This window comes from Dicentrarchus labrax, unplaced genomic scaffold, assembly GCF_905237075.1.
Source record: "Dicentrarchus labrax unplaced genomic scaffold, dlabrax2021, whole genome shotgun sequence".
NCBI classification, from domain to species: Eukaryota; Metazoa; Chordata; class Actinopteri; family Moronidae; genus Dicentrarchus; species Dicentrarchus labrax.
Window position 1 is genome coordinate 20,632,910 of NW_026136702.1, and position 21,243 is coordinate 20,654,152.

General features: G+C 39.4%; 1 protein-coding gene across 7 annotated transcripts in view; it reads right to left on the minus strand.

The window, feature by feature from the left end:
* Positions 1-691: 691 nt before the first annotated feature.
* nckap1 (NCK-associated protein 1) overlaps positions 692-21,243 on the minus strand; it is a 31,403-nt gene continuing 10,851 nt past the window's right edge. For 2 of the 7 annotated variants that reach the window (XM_051380209.1, XM_051380191.1), the window contains 30 exons: positions 20,777-20,887; positions 18,040-18,132; positions 17,888-17,944; positions 17,250-17,392; positions 16,968-17,058; positions 16,256-16,393; positions 16,087-16,135; positions 15,839-15,995; positions 15,479-15,535; positions 14,947-15,043; positions 13,994-14,100; positions 13,710-13,842; positions 13,324-13,405; positions 13,030-13,088; positions 12,751-12,896; positions 12,417-12,549; positions 12,183-12,338; positions 11,095-11,234; positions 10,416-10,547; positions 9,684-9,902; positions 8,669-8,799; positions 8,441-8,538; positions 8,011-8,104; positions 7,568-7,650; positions 6,742-6,822; positions 6,559-6,652; positions 5,814-5,930; positions 4,566-4,675; positions 3,809-3,898; positions 692-3,159 (listed from right to left, as the gene is read on the minus strand). In XM_051380209.1, the coding sequence (XP_051236169.1) occupies positions 3,043-3,159; positions 3,809-3,898; positions 4,566-4,675; positions 5,814-5,930; positions 6,559-6,652; positions 6,742-6,822; positions 7,568-7,650; positions 8,011-8,104; positions 8,441-8,538; positions 8,669-8,799; positions 9,684-9,902; positions 10,416-10,547; positions 11,095-11,234; positions 12,183-12,338; positions 12,417-12,549; positions 12,751-12,896; positions 13,030-13,088; positions 13,324-13,405; positions 13,710-13,842; positions 13,994-14,100; positions 14,947-15,043; positions 15,479-15,535; positions 15,839-15,995; positions 16,087-16,135; positions 16,256-16,393; positions 16,968-17,058; positions 17,250-17,392; positions 17,888-17,944; positions 18,040-18,132; positions 20,777-20,887 (3,315 nt within the window). In that variant the 3' untranslated portion in view covers positions 692-3,042. The remainder of the gene's footprint in view (positions 3,160-3,808; positions 3,899-4,565; positions 4,676-5,813; positions 5,931-6,558; positions 6,653-6,741; positions 6,823-7,567; positions 7,651-8,010; positions 8,105-8,440; positions 8,539-8,668; positions 8,800-9,683; positions 9,903-10,415; positions 10,548-11,094; positions 11,235-12,182; positions 12,339-12,416; positions 12,550-12,750; positions 12,897-13,029; positions 13,089-13,323; positions 13,406-13,709; positions 13,843-13,993; positions 14,101-14,946; positions 15,044-15,478; positions 15,536-15,838; positions 15,996-16,086; positions 16,136-16,255; positions 16,394-16,967; positions 17,059-17,249; positions 17,393-17,887; positions 17,945-18,039; positions 18,133-20,776; positions 20,888-21,243) is intronic. The other 5 variants (XM_051380200.1, XM_051380218.1, XM_051380237.1 and 2 more) reach the window with 3 other exon arrangements.

Sequence of the window (21,243 nt, forward strand, 5' to 3'; positions counted from 1 at the left end):
GGTACAATGGATACTGCATACACTTTTCAGGTGATTATACTTTTAAGTGCCTAATGTGGCTCTGGACAACAGTTTGCAGATATTGTCTTTGTTATAAGCAGTTGTGGAAGAATTATTCAGATCATTTACACAAGTAAAAGTAGTGATAGTACACTATAGAAGAACTCTACTTAGAGTAAAAGTCCTGCATTCAAAAGTTCACTCAAATAAATATCTAAAATAAAAGCACTTGTGTCAGAATGGGTCCTGTCTGTTATTATATAATGGGGCCATTATTATTGATGCATTAACACAGAACTTTAATGTTATAGCTGGTTGAGGTAAAACTTATTTACCTCCTTTATGTACTTTTTGGTAGTTAAATCCGTAACGTGACATATTTTATAAATGGATCATGTTTTGTTCATAAAATCTTGAAGTTAAAAATAACTAATGATTACAGCTGTCAGACAAATGTAGTGGAGTAACATCTACAATATTTGCCTCTGTACTACTGTAAAGTAGCATAGAATGAAAATACTTGAGCACACGTACCTCAAGACTGTACTCAAGTAACCGTACTTAGTGACATTATACCACTGGTTATAGGATCAAGCAGGGTCGGTCACCTGAGTGTCACCACTTACCGGTTTCCACTTCACCACAGCTCAGCCGAGGCCATGCGCACGAACCACCTTCACACACTCAAAGCTCAGGTCTGACACAGCCCTAAAGTTTATTTTATTCATGTAATTTAAGTTACACGGTGGAACCAGAGACACAAAAAAATTGGTTAGAAGGAAAAACAGCAACCATTCCACATCAAATGGCAGAATGTGTCCATGGATCTGTCCTAACATGCTTATAATGCATACTACTGACTAAATTACACAGCAGACATAGACATGTAATCTACTGTAAAGTGCAGACACGTCATTTGCTAGATTTGAGTGTATTCCTGCTATATGCTGTACATGACTTCATTTTGCTTTCGGATTTAACTTTGAACAGTCCTGTGTAAAATAGTATGCAGTATGAGCTTTCAGACAGAGCACTGGTGTTAGTAATACATTAGCAAAGGGCTGGCATATAGGGAGCATGTTTTGTGTCTCAATATGTAGCCCTTGCCATGACTTGATTGAGGAAAAAAAAAAAAAAAAAACAAATGCACTTTGTAAAAGCCATCTGTCTGTCTGACTGACTGGAGGCTGTCTGTCCTAAAAGGTCCCATACAACCAATGTGAAAACTGCTCATATGGAAAGTTCATTGGAGGATGCCCCAGCGAATGCAGTTCACAAATCCAGTGAAAACATCACCAAGAGTGTGTGTGTGTGTATATATATATATACACTTATTTTTTGTCTTATTGCAGCTCCAGGTTCTTGTAGACTTTCACAGGTCTGAGATCAATTAGGATTTACTGGTTTCTCTGTGGAGGAATTGGTTCGGTTTAATCGCTCCTATTAAAGTTAAGTACTAACACATTAATCTAACCACGGCGTGTAGATGATGGACCCTCGACAGCTGCTGTTAAGGTGCCTTTTGAGCAAGGCACTATTCCCCCGGCTGCTTCACTAGGGCCTGTTGGTGGCCAGCACTACGAGACTGCAACTGTAAAAATTAGACACAGAAAAGCAAAATTTCCCTCGATAAAGATGAATATTTCACCTTCTTTTCAGATGCCAGAAGTTGCGAGAAATTAGGAGGATCATATAAATTATACTTTGCACTGGCTTGTTTTCATTTCTACTTTACACCATTAGAGAGAAAAAAGTAGCACCTACTGGACCTGTACTTAATCTGGAGAGTTGACTAACAACAGCTGTGAGGAATATCTGCAGGTACACTGCTCCATGCCTATACCGTAGTATTACTGCTGTATTGTTTTAAAGTTTGTTCCAACTGTAAACGCTCTCGTGGAACCCCTTCTGTTAACCAAGCTGCCGCAGAGTCAGGCCCATTATTTCCAGAAACACTTAAAATGGCATTTCACCCATTAATACCCAAACACTCCACTTCCAAGCCCTGATACACAATTTTTAGTGTCAACACATTTGGCAAATCGTCATCATCATTGTCGTCATCATAAAAATAACAAAACATTAAAAACAGACGAGTTCAGTTCACATCAAAGTAGAATACAGATATTATATCTTTACCCACAAAAAATCCATGTTACGACTAGCTTGAAAAAAGAAAGAAAACATCACCATGTTATACAAGTGTGTGTGTGTGTGTTCACTATGTAATGTTGAAAGATTAGTGTGTATGTACTTTTATATCTGCTCTCAGGATGTCTGTGTGTATAAACTTACATTAACAAGCAACATGTCTTTCGTTATCGACACAAAAAACCTCACCCCCCCCTCCTCGATAAAAGCAAAAAAAAAAAAAAAAAAGAAAAAGAAGAAACCCACATCAGAATCATTTGCATTCCCAAAGTAAGCATCCAAATCCATCACCACATAGAAGTTGTCAGCTGGCCACTAAAAATCTCAAATCTTTCATCGGAAGAAAAGAACAAAAGAAAATAATATTTTAGTGTCAACTATATATATACTATATATTTATATTTTTGTTCTTTTATACCAACCAAACATATGGTATATTATGTGTTGCTATGGTTATGGTCCCTGGCAACATCATGAAAAAGTACAATGATTAAAATAAAGACACTGATCCCCCAACTTCATCCAGCTAGTGTGTGTGTCTGAATGTTTCTGTTCATATTTGTCTCATTGAGTTTTTTTGTCGTCTCTGTGCACTGAATTGTGGGTGTTCTTTTGGCGTTTAGTGTATTTGTTCTGTATTTAGAGTAGAATTGTTTAAATACGCCTTTAGTGTGTTACGTGTGTCGACATTTGTCTGTACATGTCGCACACCGATGCTTCTTTTTGTCTGAATAGTGCGTTGAGGCATTGTAGGCATAGTTTAGCGTGTTTAGTGTGTATTTAGTGTTTGCTGTTAGTGTGTATTTCAGAATGTGTATGCGTCTATATACGAGCGCTGGCGCTCTGATGGCAGACAGTATGGTAGGCCTTCGCTGTGTGTTTAGTGTGTGTCTATGCGTTAGCACTGATGCTCTGTTTATAGACAGCGTGGTAGGCGTTTCGCAGCAGGACGTAGGGGAAGCAGGACTCCAGCAGGTCCATGGTCAGGAAGGGAGACTCCTGCACAATCTGAAACACAGAGGATAACACGGGTTAGACAATATTAATACTGGAACTCTTCTACTCTCATTCCTAATGCATCAATAGCACAACCATATTGGTTCCTTCCTCCATCTCGATATTTGAAGTCTCTTTAGGGTGCTCTCACACCTAACCTGTTTGGTTCAGTTAAAATGAACCCTGCTGCGTCAGCCAGGTTAATGTTAGTGTTTGTTTGGGATGAAAGCTGTCAGTTGAACCTTGATACAGATCAAGTAACGAGAACCCATGAAAAGGTGGGTGTCCATCTGCTTCCAAGCAGACTCCGGTGCGGTTCATTTAAAGTTCATGAAAGCAAAAGTAGCAATTAGGGATGCAAGATATTGGATTTTTGCAGCTATGCCGATATTTTCCAGCTCATTTTGGCCGACTATATGAACATATATTTTCAACCTATTTGCAGAGAATATCAAGTCTTTCCTGTAGTGGAATTAACATATTATTATTTCTACTCTTATTGTGGTGGTGCACTAAGAGAGACAGAAATAAAATAAACGTACACATTCACATTCAAACTGTAAAATTGCAAAATAGTAATAATAATGTATGATTTTCCCCCTGGTCTGGACCAAATGAACGAGCTACATGAGTGAAAGCTCCCATATTTATTCTCTCTCACCATGTCCAGCAGCAAGTAGACAGATTCTCTGTTACGCGTCGTCATCTTATCCGTCTCCTGGCCGATCTTCAACAGGCTGGATGAGGCCAGCTGCACAGAAAGACACACAGAAACTTGTTACAAAGATTGTCTTTATAGAGAAAAGAGTGTTTGTCTCATTTGTTATTTTTCCACACAAGTTTTGAGTTATTTTCTATAATTTCAGCAAAATAAAATGTGAATATCGGTGCGTGTTTCCATTAACTTCCTTTGTGCAAATGTGTTAAAGAGGATGTGACATGATGATTATTGAATGGAGCAGCAATGCCTCTGATACATCATGACATTTTATTACCGCTTGCTGCTGAAGATGGCCTTTGTGTGTTTTCTGAATGGCTTTATTTCTTTTGTTTTATGTATACCTCGTGGTGTTTTTATCAGCTGCTACGGTGACACAGAGCAATAATCTGTCCACTCTGGGGATGTGGTGTTTCTGTACCCCTCCAACAACTCTGCCCTTTCTAATAATAATAATAATAATAATAATAATAATATCAGCATTACAAATAAAGGTGATACATGTCTCTCCAACCATATCTGAGACACATGAAGCCAAGTTCACCTCAGCCTAACTCTTTTTTGTGAAATTCTAGACAAACAGCAAACATGACAGCATTGTGTCCTGCAGTGAGGTACGAGATAAACAGGATCTAAAATGACTCAAATCATTTGTTGGTGACAAAATATTAAAAACTAAAATGAGATCTTATGATCTTACAGCTAAAAACTCTTTCAGGCGGTCCTCTATGCTCCCCTTGTGGATGGTGAAGAGAGCAGCGGCGATCTGGTTGATAGCTTTGGCCAGGCAGTGGATGTTGTTGCAGTGGCCTGTAGGGGGCAGCAAACACACGTCATTAGTAAGAGAACATGAGGACATCATCTGTAATTGGAAATCAATTAACTCTGATTTGATTTCTGACATGTGCCTCTTTAAGACTCTCACGGCAGAGAAATTCTCCCGAATGCGAAACCTCCAGCGGGTAAAGTATGGATTTCATTTTTGTGTTTCATACCGCCATTACGTGTGTGAGATGCATAAAAAGTATGTGAATCTAAAATAACAGTGTGTAATTCGAAGTTCACAAAATGGTTGGTGTGCCTGCGCTGGCGCCTTGTATTGAGATGTGCTGTCGGAAAACCAATTGCTGGCCAATATGCAGTCTGCATACTAACAATGGTGGAGCCCATTACAGCTCATTATCCATTTCAAATGTCCCTTATTAACAATGGCGGCTTTCATTTCAAGGTTGTTAGGAAGCAATGTCTTGATAATTCATCCTTGAGTGAAAAGTCTTTATACCTTATCAAAAGGTTCATTTAACTACAAGAGTGTCTCCATTGCACTGAATATCAGGTTTATTTAACTGAATGAATCTTTCAACTGAAATACATACAACAAATAAGGTTAAACAGGTCACACTGAGTAAACTGACCTTTAAAAATGTTTTTAAAAAATCATTGTAAAAGTGTACATAATGAAGATGATGATGTGGCTCTAGTGCACAGGAATGAATCAATCTGAGGGCACAAGGTCCATTTCATTTGCATGCAGAACAGTCTCACACCACTGATGCAGTAAATTATGTTTCCTATAATGTGGAGTATTTTCTTTTGAACTGCTCTCAGGCTCTGAGCCGGTTCTCTGCCACAACATAAGGCTTGTTATTGCCATTATTTATTAAAATAAAAAGTTATTACAAGTTAACGTTGGGGGTGAAATGGGGCAAGAAAAAATAATTATGCAAAATTAGTTTATACCGTTTGTAGCACAAACATACTGTAGTTTGACTGTGTATTATAAATTTGTGTTGTCTAACTATCTACAGCAAACAGTTGTCAGCAGCTCTGTTGTGTTTCCCCCATTTTTGTTTCAAAAAATAAAGAAACACAACAACCCGGATTTGTTCAAAGTGACTTTCACCCACATTTTAAAAACCAAATACAATACAGTAGCATGGTGTCATACCTTCAATGGCAGGGCTGTACTGTGACATCACGTTGCTAGCCAGTGTTGGCAAGGAAACTGCCACAAACACCATCAGCAGACAGGCGATCTTATATTCCTCCTCTGGGCTGATGTTCTCTGCACAGACAGAAGCTCATTTCAGTCATGAATACGTAACGTTGCTGGCTTCATCTATCTGTTAAAGTGATGGGTTTGATCATTCAGACAGAGCTGACTTTTACATTGGCTATATTCAGTTTACAGAATGAGCAGAGAAAGAGAAAAGGACAGCGGTGAGTTGAAACAAGTATTGATAGTGAACACTGTTGGTCAGATTATTTGGTCAGATTATTATTTTAATAGTTTTTATAGACTCCTCAAAGGCTTAAAATGGGTTCGTTCACAGTGTTTCCCATTTCATCATTTCCCATTTTGATCATTTATTACAGTGATCTTTGAAGGCGATACAAGATGTGCATTTAATCTCTCCCTCTGTGCATGTTTGCAGCAGCCTTTAAGTTATTCCGACGGCATTCAATTCACACTTATACTGTGTTGTCAAATGGAAATGTTACCAGGGCCGACTTGGTAAGATTGCTGTTGTGACTTTTACATAAAAGTGTCCAGAGTGCTTGACCAGACACGTTCAATTGCCGTCAGATTACCTTAATGGTCTTAAAGGGGCTACAGACACACAGAGGGTCATTAGTAGATGGGATGTGTGGAAGCTGGATTCAGTTTGAATTTATGCCTGTGTGTGTCTCACCACTTTTTTGTGAGGACAGAGCCACTACCAGAGCTGGGTCGATCTCACAGGGTAAACCTGCTGCTGACGACAGCTCGTAGACATTCATGGCCACCTGGAAACACACAAATATTGTGTACACATGAGGAAACATTGACATCAGGTTAAGAGGTTATTTTATTGTTATCTTAAAGTGTGTTTTACCTTCATGTCTGTCTCTCTTGGAATGTGGTCCTTGAAATCTTCTACTGAACTGACCAGGAAAGGAATATGACAGGATAACACCTGGAGAGAGCGAGACAGGGACCGTGCAGTAAGAAAGGGATGCAGCATCAATGCTCGGCAAGAAATATTTAGAAAATGTGACATTTATGGTGCCCATATGTTTGGTTCGAACCCTGGTGCATTTGCCTGGTTAGTATAGTTTGTTTGTGCTGGTGTGAAACCTGTTAATCGAACCCTGGCGCAGACCAAACAACCAGATCAAGACCTTTAGAAAATGAGGGTCTCTTTCTAAGAGGACGGTTCGATCGCTGTGTGGTGTGAAAGCAAAAGGACCAGCCACAGTATATTTTGATAGTAGACATGATTTTAGCACGATTTCAATATAAACTACAATTAAATCCATTAACTGATCGTGGACTGTTCAGGAGTTGAGCCTTATGATCGATGTGTATAAGCAAAGGATGTTTACGTAAATCATTTGACAGTAAGTGTGTTAAAAGGTGTGTGACACAGCAACCCCACAGTAAAACCTCCCACAATATTGCTGTACACTCTGCCTCCTTTCCGTCCTGTCTCTACCTGTTGTCATTATTCGTAATATGCGGCCTATTTGCAGTCTAATAATGCTTACAATCAACATTAAGGTGCAGAAGGACCAAACGAAGCGAACTACAAGTGTACAGTATTTTCAGTTATTTACTTTTCAACTGTATTAATTGATCGCAATAATCTGTGTGTGTGTGTGTGTGTGTGTGTGTGTGTGTGTGTGTGTGTGTGTGTGTGTGTGTGTGTGTGTGTCTCTTACATCTCTCAGAGCCTCCTGAGCCAGGGAGCGGAAGGACAGGATGACTCCAATGATGGTCATTCTCTTCAACACACTGTCCACAGCTGCATAAACAGGAAAAGAAGAAGTCAATTAAGGTCAGTCTGACACACTGGTTGGTATATGTCACACTAATCAATTTTAATGTAGTAGTTCACCAGTTGAGAAGATAGAATTAATTTACTTGTTGTGCTGAGTGTCTGTATTGACTTTAAATTGCCTTTCAGTCAAGCCTGTGTATCCACTATTAATATAGTTACAAGTTTACAACTAGTGTTAACAGATCTGTAAAAATTCAAAATATGGACATGGGAAGCTTTACACATGAAACAAAGACAGCACACATTCAGCAGTAATTAAAGCAATCTACTAAGCGGGTGTGTGTATGTGTGTGTGTGTGTGTGTGTGTGTGTGCGTGTAATTACAGGTGAGTTTCTTGAAGAGGGCAGCCATGTGGTCTGGTTTGTCAAAGCTCGTCCTCATCTGGGTCAACACCTCCATGTTTTCTACCACCAGTTTCTACATGGAAACACACACGCAAAGAGTCAGCATTAAATCAAACTGTGACTTCCTGTTTATACAGTAGGATTATGCTTTTCATTTCTATTCTTTTTCATATATTTTCAACTTAGTGTTGAGGCCATTATTTGTTACTTTTACTCCAATACACTGTAAATTCACAGCAATTATTGAATGGTTATTCATTATTGAATTGAATAACTACATAAATTTACTGAGTGTGGCATTAATACTGCAAATTATCTGAATACTTCCTCCACCACTGTTGGAAAGTAGTTCCTGCGATAAAGGTAACATTTTATTCTGTATGTAGAGTATGTGACTGTAGATGTATACCTTCAGCTCAGCGACCTGTGATGAGATGTGCCACATCAGACTCTCACTGAGGAACTTCATCCCGTAAGGACCCAAGAGCTCAGACAGAGAACGCATCTCTGTGAAAACAGACAATTAAAAAAAATTACAAATACAACTCAACAGCAGAAAATATGTCAATAACAACAGCAGTCAATATTCAGCAATATTAAGTACACACACAGTTTGTGTGAATGTGTGTGTGCGTACCAGAGATGTCAGAGTACTCCTCAGCATTGAAAGTCAGTTCGTTCTCTGTGGGGAGGTTGACAAAGGCCTTCATGGCGGGGAAGTAGGCGATGTGTCCATTGCTGACCTGACGGAGCAACGTTTCCAGGTACCTACACACACACACACACACACACACACACACACACACACACACACACACACACACACACACACACACACACACACACACACACACACACACACACACACACACACACAGAAAATACTTTCTTACTATGGGTTACATGTTATAGTCTTCCTTCGATTCGGACCATCACCATTTCTCAAAGGGAATTTCATGAATACATCTGTAATTATAATAAAATAAATGGGATTTTAATCCATCAGTAGGGGGTTTCTGTGCTAACAGCAACTCCCATCTTCAGAACACTAATCTGCGAATGGCTGATTAATACAATGATGAACCAATTTCGATTGTTTTTGTTTTCTGTTTGGTTTTAATACTAATAATAATTACTGAGAAGAGGAAGCACTGTAACTTACTCTCCTGAACTTATCCCCCGAATCAAAGAGAGAGAAAAACAACATCCACAAAACATACAGTCATGAACTTGAAATTAAAAACAACAATCCTGCAACTTCTGTACAAAATAAATAAAGTCTGGCATTCTGTTGTTGTTGTTGTTGTTCCTGCAACAATAATCCTTCTGTACAGCGCTAAACTACTAAGAGGAAATTGATTTATTAGGGGCTTTAATAAAAGAGTTTCAATCTGTGAACACAAGCTCTAAAGAAGCGATGTTTGAGAGAGAGTCTACAGTATTAGATTAAAATAATAACTTTAGACTGACACAGCCTGGGCAAATACATCACACAATCCAAAGTATGTTTTTATGAAATGGCTCTTACGTCCTCCAAGTGGAAAGTACACCATGGCTCTGATATTTTATCACTGCCATCATAATGTTTTTGAAGATACTTTTGCTTTGGATTATTGGATATTCTTAAAGTCACAGGACCCAGACTAACATACCAGTTTGTGTACAGACTGGTGATGGTGGGTTCCCCGTGGCTGTCCAGGTGCTGCGTCTGCTGCAGGAGGACGTTGTTGAACACCCGGGTGATGTCGATGGTGACGTAGTTTTCTATGGACTGAAGCACTGTCATGTAGGCCCGGACGCTGGTCAGCAGCTCGCTGGGCTTGGCTATCTCCTGAGTAGCCTGGTTGTACATGGTCATCCCCACAATGGACCTAGAGACAGAGAGAGTTAGACAGTCAAGACATTTATATAAATAAAAAAATAAATTAAAAAAAACATACTTTTGTAAGAGCACTTTTAAAACCTCACAAACCCATAAAAATGTAAGTACCAACAACCCCCAGAGGAAAGATTTGATACAAATGCACACAGTCAGACACTGAATCACCATGGACAACCCACTTCTCTGCACTCATTTGGCATTAACAAAAAAAACTAAACAGTCTCCCCTCTTTGTTAGTGTTGCAAATCTCTTGTAGATGCCCTCTTTTAAGCTCTTATTTCCTTTCCAATCACTTATACAACATGCACAATCAATCTGCTTTTAAAAAGATGTTTAAAAGCACTGACTGTGACCTTTGCACTACTTACTGTACTGTAATGATGAGGATCTAGAAAATGACACTTTCTTTTTATTGAGAGCTGTCTAGCAGTTAATCAGCTTGAAATAAAAAAGATTTTTCTAAAAAAAAAAAAGTGTTTTATGCGCGCGTGCTTATGTTTACTTGGTAAATCGGATCTCCAGGTGCGAGGTGAGGTACTCCCTCGGTGTGAATGTGTGCTCCCAGACCGCCAGGTTGGGAACGTAGTTGATGGAGAAGCAGAGTTCAGATAATGCTGTGTGGAGCTTATCCAGGCTAGGGGGAAAAAGAAAACAAGGTCAAAATGGACTGATGAAAAAATTATGAAATTTTTAATAATCTGTGTGGGCAAGCTGGGTCTTTACAGCAACACAATACGGTCACGAGAAAAAACAGTAGAACCTAATGAAAATACTAAAAATGGAGGAGGAATAGATATATGTAGTGACAATGTTAGAACCTCCACTACTTAAAAAGAAACCACTGACACATAGGGGGAATAGCAACAACACTGTGTGCAAAATAACAACAGCATGATTCAATACGCACAAAATGATAATACACTAATTTGTTGAGCTGTTTGTTAGAGTAATCATTACTACTGCATGAAAAATGATAGATGCTTAATGGTGTTGGTGGGATCTCAGTCAAACAAATAATAAAAACTATTTATTACTAATAATTCTGACAGAATTTATAGTAATTACTTATTAACAGAAGCATGAAGAGACACAACAAACAGAAAGAGGAGACAGGAGAGTGAGTGGCTTGCTTTCTTCTACCAAAGTCATGGAAAGAATTAAGAAAAGTTTATTCAACTAACTTGGTGACCAGTAGTCTGTTCTTCCTCATGCTCTCCACTCCTGGTTTCTCTCTCTCCGGCTCTCCCTTCTTCCCCGTCGCCTTCTTGCTCTTCTTGTTCACGGCCTGGCTGATGGTTTTCGCACAGTGCTTAGGAAGCAGCTAGGAGACAGGAACGTGGAAGAACAGAGACAGACGGCGCAGAGGCAAAGAAAGAGAAAGGCGGGGATAAAGAAGAGATTGAGAGAAGGAAAGACAGATGGGAAGAGACTGATTATCCATGGCCTGGCTGATGTTCTTAAAAGTAAGACGTGATATAGAAGAATTTAAGAAGCTTTTAACGACATGCATCAACAAAGGACTCACAACATTAATGTGACAGCATTTAATATTATGCAATGGGTATAAGTGGCCATGTGTTTCTGACTTGCTGTTCTGTCAAACCTTGTGATATTAAAAAGTTTCTTAGAGTAAGAAAACTTTTAGGACTTTCACTGTGCACCTGCACAAGCTTTAAGTTTGCTCTTCTTTGTGACAACTGCTACATTGTTTGAAATACTCTTTCGACGTTTATATACCAGCTGCTTCCAATTATGACTTATTATCCAAACAAGCATTATTTTGGATGAATTTAACCCCCAGAACATCAGGGCATCTAATACCTGATGTCACTCAACTTCAAGTTATCACAGACTTGTAACATTAAAATTCAGAGCAAGTGTTCATTCTTATAGGAACATATTGAACTTTTGGGAAATTCACTTCGCTTTCTGGTGGAGACTTGCATAAGAAGATCAATGCCACTCTCAGATCTGATCAATAGCTCTAGCTGAATATTTCTAGGTTGGGACCAGTAACTTAATGGAGTGTCCACTGGTTGCCTGGCAACTGCTCAGAGCCAGGAAATAGTCCATCACATAAAACGGCGAACTCTCGTTTTTACGCTTTCGGTTTTTGTACGGGATATAACGTGTTAATTTAGGAACTTTACAAGTGTTGGTAGGTTTAATGCTTGGACAGAGCCAGGCTAGCGGTTTCTTCCTGTTGGCTGTAGCCCTATACCCACCATACAGATACGAGAGAGGTTTCCTTAAATGGCTGTGTTCCTACCTGGTCGCTGAGTGTACATTGTTCAGTGCAGATGTCAGTGATCAGGTTTCTGGCCTGCTTGGCCATCTCATCCAGAAACATGTTACACAATGACAGGCTTCGATCCCCTATGTGGTGACGCTGTGGAGGATGATGAGTAAAAACACACAAGGCCGACTAAGCAATTATGTTTCTCATTAGGTATGAACGTGGACTCTTAATTTATGAACTGCAAATCTGTATGTGTGTATTTACCTCCTCAGGACAGAGCTCGTGTGTACAGGACATGAAGTGTGTGCAGAGCAGAGGGAAGCAGATGGAGTGTCGGCTCTGGGAGGGAAGCTCCAAACACTGCTGGAACATCTTTTCAAACGCACGGCTGTAGAAGCTACACACACACACACACACACACACACACACACACACACACACACACACACTTTACTTCATGTCAAATATATTAAAGTAAAAGGCCAGTTTAATTGTCTCAGTTGTTTCTTCATATGAGCCTCGTTTGCATTTGAATGCAAGGGTTACTCTGTATGTTAATATGTGTGTGTGTGTGTGTGTGTGTGTGTGTGTGTCTCACCAGAAAATAGACAGGTCTGATGTCTCCACCAGCATCTCCACTAGAGAGTCCACCATCTTTGTGTGGAAGATGATGGTGTTCATCATTTTACCGAGCTCCTTGTGATCAGCTATACCAAGACTGGCTTTAGAGACACTGGTGTAGGCCTACAGAAAGGAGAACAGTCAGAAACAGTATGAGGAAGAGATCGTTCTAATCCAGATTCAAATTTTAAAATTTACACTCCATTCCACAAAGATGGAATATGAAAGTATTTAGTGGAGAAGTGTTTGTGCACACCTGCAGTCTGAACCAATCCAGTCTCATTCCTCTAAAGTCAAACACCTCTCCATCCTCCACTGGAAGACAAAAGCACAACAATTCACTCAAAACCTCACATTATCACTAAAACTTTGGTTCCTGATTTAAGACTAAACAAGCTTCTGGCAACAAATACAAGGCCAGTTACTGCATCTGTTTTATTAGTATTGTTAAATTACTGCAGCTGTCACTATAGTACTACTGTAATATTGCTACTGCTCCTGATATCACTCATACTCTTCCCTTTTGAAAGTACAAGAGGTAATGGTTTACCTTGTTTGACACTGAGAGAGGTCATAGTGTTGACAAATGAAGACATGATTATAGACTCGTCCTCTGGACACACAGAGAGGTTCTATCAGATAAAGACAAGATAGAAAACTGGTTAAAAAGACATGTGTAGGGTGGAAAAATGTACATTCTAAAAGCCATCTTTCAATCAAGGCCCAAAATGTAATCTATGTTTATTTCAATCTTTAATCAGAAATGTTACCCAAGATGAATGTCCTTGAATTAGAGAGTTTTCCACTGCCAATTTTCAGTCTCAATATGTCATATAGGTTGTCAAAATTGTAGAACCCTGCTTCCTGTTTACACTTTGCGTAGGAGTGTGTGTATGTTAGCTGTGTACACTGTAGGAGGTCTGTGTGTGTTCATACCTGCACCAGTTCATTCAGCACCACAGCATCAAAACCAGACAGGTACTGGACATAGTATCGCTGCATCACAGGACCGTACTTCCTGACGTGAGCTCGGAGCTCCTCCATGTAGAAGATCAGCTCTGCTATATGTCTGCAAAACACACACAGACACACAAATACGTCAATAAACCTTTAACTAAAGCAACACAAGCAGCCACATAGACAATAAACAAAAGGGGGTAATAATTATGTTACTGTGTGTATAAAGGTGTATGTTGGTGCAGGTGTGTATGTTTGCGTACTTGTCTATGAAGTCATCTGTGCTTTTCTTCTGGATGTTGTCTGCGTGTCGAAGCAGCCAGATAATCTCATCACGGGCAAATGACAACGCCATGAACACAAATAACGCCTGGCAGGACAGAAAGCGCAAGGAATAGAGAAATACAGAGGGAAGCAGTGAGAGACACAGTTTTAAAGTAGGGAAACAAATGTATAAATTAGCTAAATAGATAAATCACCAAGAGCAGCTGGAGCAACCACATTCTCAGCCTCTGAACCAAATGTGTTTACAGAGTCATTCAGGCTTAGCAAATATATTCTGTTATACATTTATGAGGGTCTCCGTCTGGCCAGAGGAACTTGCAGGGCTTTTTTAAAAGGTGGTAAAACTGTCCGTTCCAATAAGTTGAGAGTGTTGTGTACCATTATTTAAAGGTGGTATTTTAGTGTTTTAAGGTGGAACTGTACATTGCATTTGGTTCCAATAGTCCACACAGGCTCTCACTCCCACAGAAGAGTCATAATCTAAGGGACAGTTAGGTTCAAATTTGTTATGTTTTAAGGTGGCATTTAAATTTCAACAAGACTTGACTTCATTAATTGAAGGAAAATGGATGAAATGAAACTAGTACATATTATTTTAGGTCTCAGTGATTACTGTTAAAACGTTACCAAACGCCTGAGGAGCTAAACTGGTGAACTAAAGGCTACTTAAGGTAGCATTTTAGTGTTTCAAGGCAGTTTGGTATTATACATAGGTGACTATAATCTAAGCTTTTCAGCCATGTGTGTGTGTACTGGATATTTAAATCAATAAACTAAATAAAACTAATGAAGGTGATCTTACCTTGAGCAAATAAGTAATACGTACTTTTGAAGGTTGGTTATTTAGCACTGCTCATCTAACTCTTCTAAAACTGAATGTAGTTGTTAATGAATCTAGGAGTGTTCACTGATTAATGGTAATTAGTATTACCTTAGGGCCTAGTAGTCCAGGCTGATCAGCTAAGACAGTAGCCAACTCCTTCAGAGCTGATCGGAGAAACTTGCGTCTCTCTCTGTGCATTGAGCCTCTGCAGAGAGACAGGCGGGCAGGAAGTCAGGGCAGAGCATCAAAACATACAAGCATCATGATTAAATAGTATTTTGACACTTTCAGGACAATCCTGCAAGAGGACAAAGGTAACTGGAAGACAGTGATGGCAGAAGAATGAAGATGAAAGGAGAAGATGGAATAAGTAATGAGGATAAAAGCAGAGATGAGACAGCGGGGGAGACAAAGAGGGGAGGACACAACAGGAACAACAGAGGATAAAGATAAGATGAAGGTGAAGTTTCTGTGTGAGACTCCCTGAGAGAGAGAGGGAGAGCTAAACTGATGGAGGAGCAGGGAAAAGAACAGAACACCAAAATGTGGGCAGTGAAATAAACCATAAAATTTGAAATATTTGAGTGTGGGGAACAAAAAGAATACGATGAATGGATTAGTAAAAGGATTATGTACATACGCATGAGACAGGGCTTGTTCCTTGCACTCTCTGATGTCATTAATGCGTTTGTTGTACCTGCAAAACACAAAGGCAGAAAGGACGCAAAAACATTAGTGAGGCACTGTATCTTATAAAGTATGCATGTCTGTGATGTTTGTCTGCTATAGAATATGGTTCAATGACAAGTTACGTCTTGTCGTGTCCAGCCAACAGTCCAAAACCCAAAAAATATTCAAATGACAAAGACATGAAACTGAGAAAATCAACAAAACGTCACACTTCAGAAGCTATAACCGAGAGATTTGGGCATTTTTGTGTAAAACAAACGATTAAAAAGTTTGTCTGCACATTTGCATCCTCACATATAGATGCTCTTACCCTCTGATGTTCACAAACAGATCCTCTGCAGCCTTGTGAATGTGGAAGACTTCGTCCCTGAACAGACAGAGGCAGGTGGAGCTCTGCAGAGCCAGCTTCCACAAAGTTAACGCTGCTGCGTCGCTGTTCAGCACCGCATGACACAGGATGAAACCAACTGGAGAGAGAACAAAGAGGAATATATGACTAAATAAACAGGCCCTGACATGAACCTAGACGGTCTGAATCCCTGTGTCTACAGTACTTACAAACAATCCACTTCTCCATTGTATCCAGTGACAGGTATTCACAGGGCATCTAAAGACAGAGACAAGCAAAAGTAATTCCGTTTTACACCTTAGATCAGTCACTATGATTAGAAATCAAGATCACAGATTTAGTTCTAACTGTTTCATGCGCAGTCGTGTTCATACTAACAGTGTCTGACTGTGCAGGGTTGAGCATGGTGGAGGGAGCAGAGATGAGAGAGAGCAGCTGGGCGTTCCTCCACTGGTCAGCGGACAGATTCCTCCTGGGATAGACCATGTGAAGACTGATCAAAGCATCTGACAGGGACTGGAGGAGAGGAGAAAGGCAGGAAGAGAAAGGGAAGAAAGACGAGATGAAGAGAGAAACGGGGAGAGACAGGAGGGGAAGAAGAAAAAGAAGGGAGAGCCGAGGAGAGGAATAAACTGAATATTAGTTGGTTTTTTTTCATAGTCTTAAAGATACACAAGATTGTGAGAATGACCTGTAAGACAAATTATTGTAAACACCAGTGTACATTGAGCTTTCTGGCACTCTTGTTGATAACCATGTATCACTGTATTGCATCAGTCTGTGCATAAAGAACTGTGGCGGAGGTGTGGAGATGTTCTGTTGACGTTTCCACCACTTTATTCTCCCTTCGAGTCGATATTTCAGCTCCCGGTTGCAGAGCAGAGCTGCCACTCTGACTGATCTAAAAGTGGCACTGAAGACACTATGGTAACTGTGCCTTTGTAGAGACAAGATCAAATATATTGAACACATTGACAATCATACTATAAACCCTTTGAAGTTTACATGCCGCCATTTAAATGAGAGCCAGTGTTTACAGAAGAAAATGCATTTGAAAAAGTTGGCACACTACTGAATATTAACATCTCACCTTTCCGTGTGGAACAAACTCCTCCATCATCTTCTTCAAAGGGTTCTCGTAATCCACGATCATCTGGCCCAACCTGGGGTACTCCCGGTCACTACGAGACACACACACACACACACACACACACACACACACACACACACACACACACACACAGTACAACCGTTATTACAGAGACTGTTGACACATGGATGGTTCAGACAATGTCTTGGTTGTGTCTGTCTGTTTGTAGTTTTTAACAGAGAATACTTTGAGAGTGTGTTTGTGTGTGTACGTTCCAGTCACCTGGCTCCATGCGTCATCTCATGGGCGTAGTTGTACAGTCCTATGATGGCTTTCCTCTCCTCTATGCGAGACAGTATTGTCATCAGAGTAGTGTAAGTCACCACCAGGTCCAGGTAGTTCTTGGTCAGGTCAAAGTTCACCGTCTGACAGAAAACAACAAGAAAAAAGGGGCATTTTTCTTAATGCTAAAATTATATTCACCTGAACTATATTTCTTCAGCAGAGAAATCACAATGAGAGCAACAGTTTAATAAGCACTGCAAACATGACAACATATGTAAATACTGCTTTTGCTCTATAAGGATCAAGTCTGAGAGGATGTTCTGGGTAAAGAAGAGATGAGCGCTGAAAAGAAAAGGTCAGCAGGATTCTTCAAGACAGCAGCATGTTGGGCAAGAAGAGGAGAAGAATATGCAAGAAGGGAATATGAAGTATTTCTCTAAGACCTTTATGGTAACAACAACAAAAATAGATATTTTTTAACTTTATTTCCATTCTGTACTGTATATTACATTTTTGTTGTTTTGTTCTGTGAAGTCTTTGTTTCACTCTTGAACGGCAACAAAAAAAAGTCTATGAACAGATATACTGGTGTTTAATCATGTATAATGTCAATGCTTGTATTTAATTGCACTTACAATATCAAAGAAGACCTGGCATGCATCGATGGTGTTCAGCAGCTCGCACACATGGTCCTGTCGATATAAATACCCTCATTAGAGTCACAAACATAAAATCTTTCACATTATATTATATATTATGATGTGTGTGTGTGTGTGTATTTCCCTACCTTGAATTCCATGACATCTACGAAGGTAAAATAGTAGAGAGCCAGGTTCTTCAGAATCTCTGACTTTTCCTTCTGCAGCTGAGCTAGCTGTTGCTGTAAACACGGCACACAGTGCACACAGTTACAAAAACGTTGTGAAGTAATCTGCAATTTACTGCATATAGGACATATATCAGTAAAGCCTGTTTACTCTGACTGTTGTAATAAAGTCAATGTATTATCACTTACTGTATCTCTCCTTTGGGTATACTTTATGTACCTTAAAATGTGTTTCTCTGTGAGCTCCACCACTTTAAGGCTGAGCGCACATATCACTCTTAATTACAAGCATACTGACTGTGGTTTAAATCTGTGCAGCAGAAATACTTTATGCAGATGTTATATTACTATGAACTAAATATTCAACTATCGAGCTGCTGCTACAACAGATGATGGGGCTTGTGTCAAACTCAAACTGTGACAGGGTTTAATCCAATTCTGGAAATAATTGTTTTCCTTTTTTTTTAAACCAGAGTGAGAAATATCTGCATCTGTTGTTCTAACCCATCCAACTAAAAAAATCCAATTACTAAGTTTATCTTCAGGGATCAATAGTTTATTGTATCTTGTTCAAATGAATTACAGTTTCTCTTCATTTTGACTCAATTATCAGCAAACTGATATAAATGAGATACTACTGCTCAATAATTCAGTGATATTGAAAAACTCTAGCTTTTCTTTCAGTTAATACAAAGAGAGAGAAATACTAATAACTAGATACAAGCATACATTAAAAAAGACTCTGCTAAGTTATTTTACTTTGGTAGAACATTTTATCCATATATATACGAGTATTTGTTGGGACAGTTGACATACCTCCTGTATGCTCACTTATAAATATTGACTGTGTGGGACAATGTATTGTTAATTAAGATTCATTCATTTTATACTTGCTTAATTTGAAAGTAATTTTAACTAGTGAGACGGAAATTCAACAAGTGAAGCATCAAAGGACAAAACCCTTTTGTGTACCTGTTGATGCCAGGAAAGGTTAAGCTGTGGATGCAATGTGTTTTCAAACCCAAATTTAAAATTAAGCTCAGGTTGAAAAGATTGTCACATCAATCTTTTAACAAACTGAAATATGTGAAAGCTCTATATTTATCTACTAAGAAGCAGCTTCCATTTACATGTCAGAAATGACAGATGTAAATTTAACCCAGCCCCAAAGCTGTGTGTTTCAGGTCAGAACTGTAACCGGTGCAACTGTACGAGATAAAGAGGAAAAAAGTGTAAGAAATGATGTGAAGAGTGTCTGACACTGCTGCTGCACCAAGGAGTTTAAACCTCTGTTACTCAACCCAAAGTCAAGCGATAAGAGAATTTGGAACGATTTTCTTCTTTTAATCTTTTTTTTTTTTTTTTAAGCTGCCCTTTCTCCAAAATTTTGAATGACCAATTAACCTACATTGAAAGAGGAAGACATAAGGACCTCAGACCGGTTAAGACACTGGCTGACTAACAAAAAACTGCGAAACATACAGTCAAATCAGAATATGTGCTCCATAACACTCCGTAGTGCAGACAGTCAGCCTGTCGCTCATACAGCCGGCCAGTCAACCATCAAGCCATCTAACCAACTAGCAGTCAAACAGCCGGCAAACCAGGTAGTTAGACCAGCCACACAGTCACTCGGTGGATGAAGGATAGAAAGTAAAAATGTTGCCAGCAGAGAGGAGAGAGGAGAGAAAGCAGAGCAAAGCAAAACACACTCCAAAAACAGCTTTAAAAACAGGTACAAAAAAATTACATTATTACAAAACTTAGGTACGTGAACTAAAATACAAAAGTTACAGAAACTTAGATACAAAAACTTACCAAAAAGCACAAGTCCGGAATAAGCCAAGTTTAGCATGCAAAACACAAACAAACACAGAAACAAAGCAGAAAACAACGTAAGAGACAATTTTTGCACAGTTATACTGAATAAAGCAGTTAGCTAGACACACAAACACACACACGCACGCACGCACACATACACACACTGCTGTTTCCTCAGCTTCACAGTTTCACATAAACACATAGGCCAGAAGCTAAAAGCTAAGCTAACATGTAAAGCTGAAAGACACATTTGATGAGCAATGACTCAGTTTAGTTCACTCAACACACACACACACACACACACACACACACACACACACACACACACACACACACACACTTTTTTGCTTGCTATGTAAAGCACTTTCAAAGTTTTGTTGTAATTGCATGGCGAACTACCCAGGGATATCAAACAGTGGTGTATATATGGCCAAACACTGTAAACTGCAAATGAAAATAAAAAAGTGAATTGGCAAAACAAACGGTAATCTGAAAACAGAATCTGCCAGTAGTGTTATGCTGTTGTGTCACTTCAGAGGTCTACTACTGCTGCTTTTTTCATACATTCTGAATCCTTTATATACTGTACAATACACCACCTATCTGAAAATAAGTTTGTGGTGCAACAGGTTTTTCTATACAGTTTACAGATCTGCTCAGCTACACCTACATATTTCAGTGCAGCTGAAGAACCCCCGTTCAAATGCGACAATCTTTTTGTGCTGTGTGCAGAAAAAAATGTGATCACTGTGCAAGAATGTGCAGCTCCACACCTGTAGCTAAAGCAACCGTACCGACAAACGGACACTCTTTCATTCTCTTCCTCTCTATACGACACAAACACATCACAGACATACATGCATGCAGGCGGACTTACGTTATTATTCCGCGTCTCCACAGCGGGGAACTTCCTGACAATAAATTTAACCGCAGACTCCAAGTTCTTATCAACAAGGTAGGAGGGCTTAGCCTTGGGATCGCCACATGCCTGGAAAGGAGAGAAGACGACGAGGTGAGGAAAAACAAAGCGAAAAATATGGTTTAATATACTGCTGCTGCTACTGAAATACTTAGGCTCTTTAATCTTTATTTCAGCATATCAGACAGATTTTATTTCTATTAATATCACATTTTATTTCCTCATGGTCAGGCATGTTAGATGTGTGGTCATCACCAGGGGAAACATTTAGTGCGAACAGTGAAAACTGGTTTATCCCGGCCCAGAATATGAGAAGGTGGGTTCAGGTGAGTTAAATACTGACACCACTGACATTTAGTGAAGTTTCCAGACCAGAGGCATATTCAAGACATGAAAACGAACACACACAAACTTGATGCAAGTGA